This window comes from Atta cephalotes (genome assembly GCF_000143395.1).
Source record: "Atta cephalotes unplaced genomic scaffold scaffold00032, whole genome shotgun sequence".
NCBI lineage: Eukaryota > Metazoa > Arthropoda > Insecta > Hymenoptera > Formicidae > Atta > Atta cephalotes.
This window is the reverse complement of record NW_012130096.1, coordinates 2,677,161-2,679,259: the sequence shown is the minus strand read 5'-3', so window position 1 is coordinate 2,679,259 and position 2,099 is coordinate 2,677,161. Positions and strand designations below refer to the sequence as shown.

General features: G+C 22.2%; 1 protein-coding gene across 1 annotated transcript in view; it reads right to left on the bottom strand.

Annotated features, from left to right (window-relative positions):
• Positions 1–275: 275 nt before the first annotated feature.
• The window catches only part of LOC105621300 (constitutive coactivator of PPAR-gamma-like protein 1 homolog), a 10,684-nt gene continuing 8,860 nt past the window's right edge, over positions 276–2,099 (bottom strand). Inside the window, exons 13-14 of the mRNA XM_012202765.1 lie at positions 752–880; positions 276–374 (exon numbers count right to left, since the gene is read on the bottom strand). Coding sequence (XP_012058155.1) covers positions 276–374; positions 752–880 — 228 coding nt within the window. The remainder of the gene's footprint in view (positions 375–751; positions 881–2,099) is intronic.

Here is a 2,099-nt window from a genome sequence, read left to right as displayed (position 1 = left end):
ATATATATATATATATATATATATATATATATATATATATATATAAAATTTATATAATTTATACAATTGTTTTATTAAATAAAAATTAAATTAAAGATACTTATACGTATATACTTATACGTATATCAAAATAAAGAAGACAAGTTTTTTTTATAAAATGAGAATAATGAAGCAAGAAAAGATTTTCTTGCATTCATAAATGTGAAGCTTGCTATCATAAATGTGAAGATTAATAAATGATTATAAGACATGTTTAGTATATACAAAAAAAACGCTTACTTATAATCTGTTATTCCATCAATACCACGGCTTTTGATATCCTTTTTCTCTGTTTCCTTAGTTTTCTTAACAGTAGTTTTCTTTTTGCCCGTCACCTAATTAATAAAAATAATTAATAAAAATGTATTTAAGATTTCTATATATTGTTATTAAGAAAAGTATCCAAATTATATTTTTCGATTTTGATGATTTAAATATACATAATCATACATATGTGTATATATTATCTCTTCTAAATATTTTTCTTATCTCATATGTCTTCAGAAATAGAAATCGCCTTACGTTTAGATTATGTTTATATGTGTATGTATTTCGAATTAATTGTTATTTCACTAGTTATAAACTTTACTCAACATATAAACATTATCGATTTAAGCAATTGTCCAATAAATAATAGTTGTTCCAAATTCATTCTAAGTTTCCATCACCTCCGATATTTTTTTTCATTCGTATACCTACAAGATATTTTTACCTTCATTTGAGTCTTCTTGCCACGTCCAGCGATCGGAGCACGAGTAGCTCCGCGTGTTTGAAATGTCGGTCGGTTTATTGGATTAAATCCACGTGGAAGACCGTATTTAATTCCACCAATAGAAGTTACCTACAAAAACACAATTTATCTAAATTGTGATACAAAATTCTTGTTATCTAAATAAAATATTGTTGTGACGTATTCCAAATATAATTTATTATGTTTCTTAATAATTTTCTAATAATTCTTTATTAGATTATTTAAATCAATGCTTCAGAAGATAAGTCTAGAATTTATATAAAAAGAAAGCTCAAAATGCTCGTTTTTCTCGTGTTTTTAAGCACGACATATTTCGATATGATCTGATGTGACGCAGACAGATCAATGTAATAATATATTTAAAATTATAATATATATGATTTTAAGATGTTGCACGTGTAATATCATTTCTCATTTTAAATTACATTTTAAAAGATATATTTATGTAAATTTATTGTTTCTTCAATTAAATAAAATTTTAGCACAACACGTGTCTTTTCCATCACAAAATCATTATAAAATTATATCTTAGAAGGATATATTTCAATAAAAGATAACGCCGATTCCAAAATTGAATGCAAAAAGGATAAACTGAATTACAGTAAAATTGAAAATTCAAATTCAAATTTCAAAAGGTAAGTTTTTAGAAAGATATGCTCTACAGAAGATAAAAATTTTTCTCATTAATAATGATAATAAAAATTTATTTTTTTTTATTAAATCCCTTTTTTTATCCAAATAATATTTATCTACACAATTGTGTAATCACATTTATGGTCTTAAGAAATTCTTTGTTTGTTGTTAACTATTGTTAATATTTATCTCTCTGTTAAGAGTTTCCAAAAAATGAAGCACATGTGCAGGCGTGCTTTTACCATATTTTATATATATATGTATATATATCATATTTTTTTAAAATTATGTCATAGTGTTTCATAAACCTTACTTTTAATTTTTAATAATAGCAAATACAAATTAATTATCATATATCAATAAAAGTTACATATATAATGTTGAATAATTAAATTAACAAAGACACAAACTTGTGATTTGAATTATTATAAAAATGTAAGTAAACAAAAAAGAATGATATTATAATAAATATTTCTCGAATAGAAAATTTATTTTTAAATGATATGTTAATTAATAATTTTAATAGATATGTCATTTTTATTTATAATGTTTTACAATTATGTGTAACTTTACGAATATTATATTTCATTAGATATTGCTCAGCTATTTAAATACATGCTTTAGAAATAATGCTTTGACTACTTCGTAAAGAGGAAAATATATATATATATATATA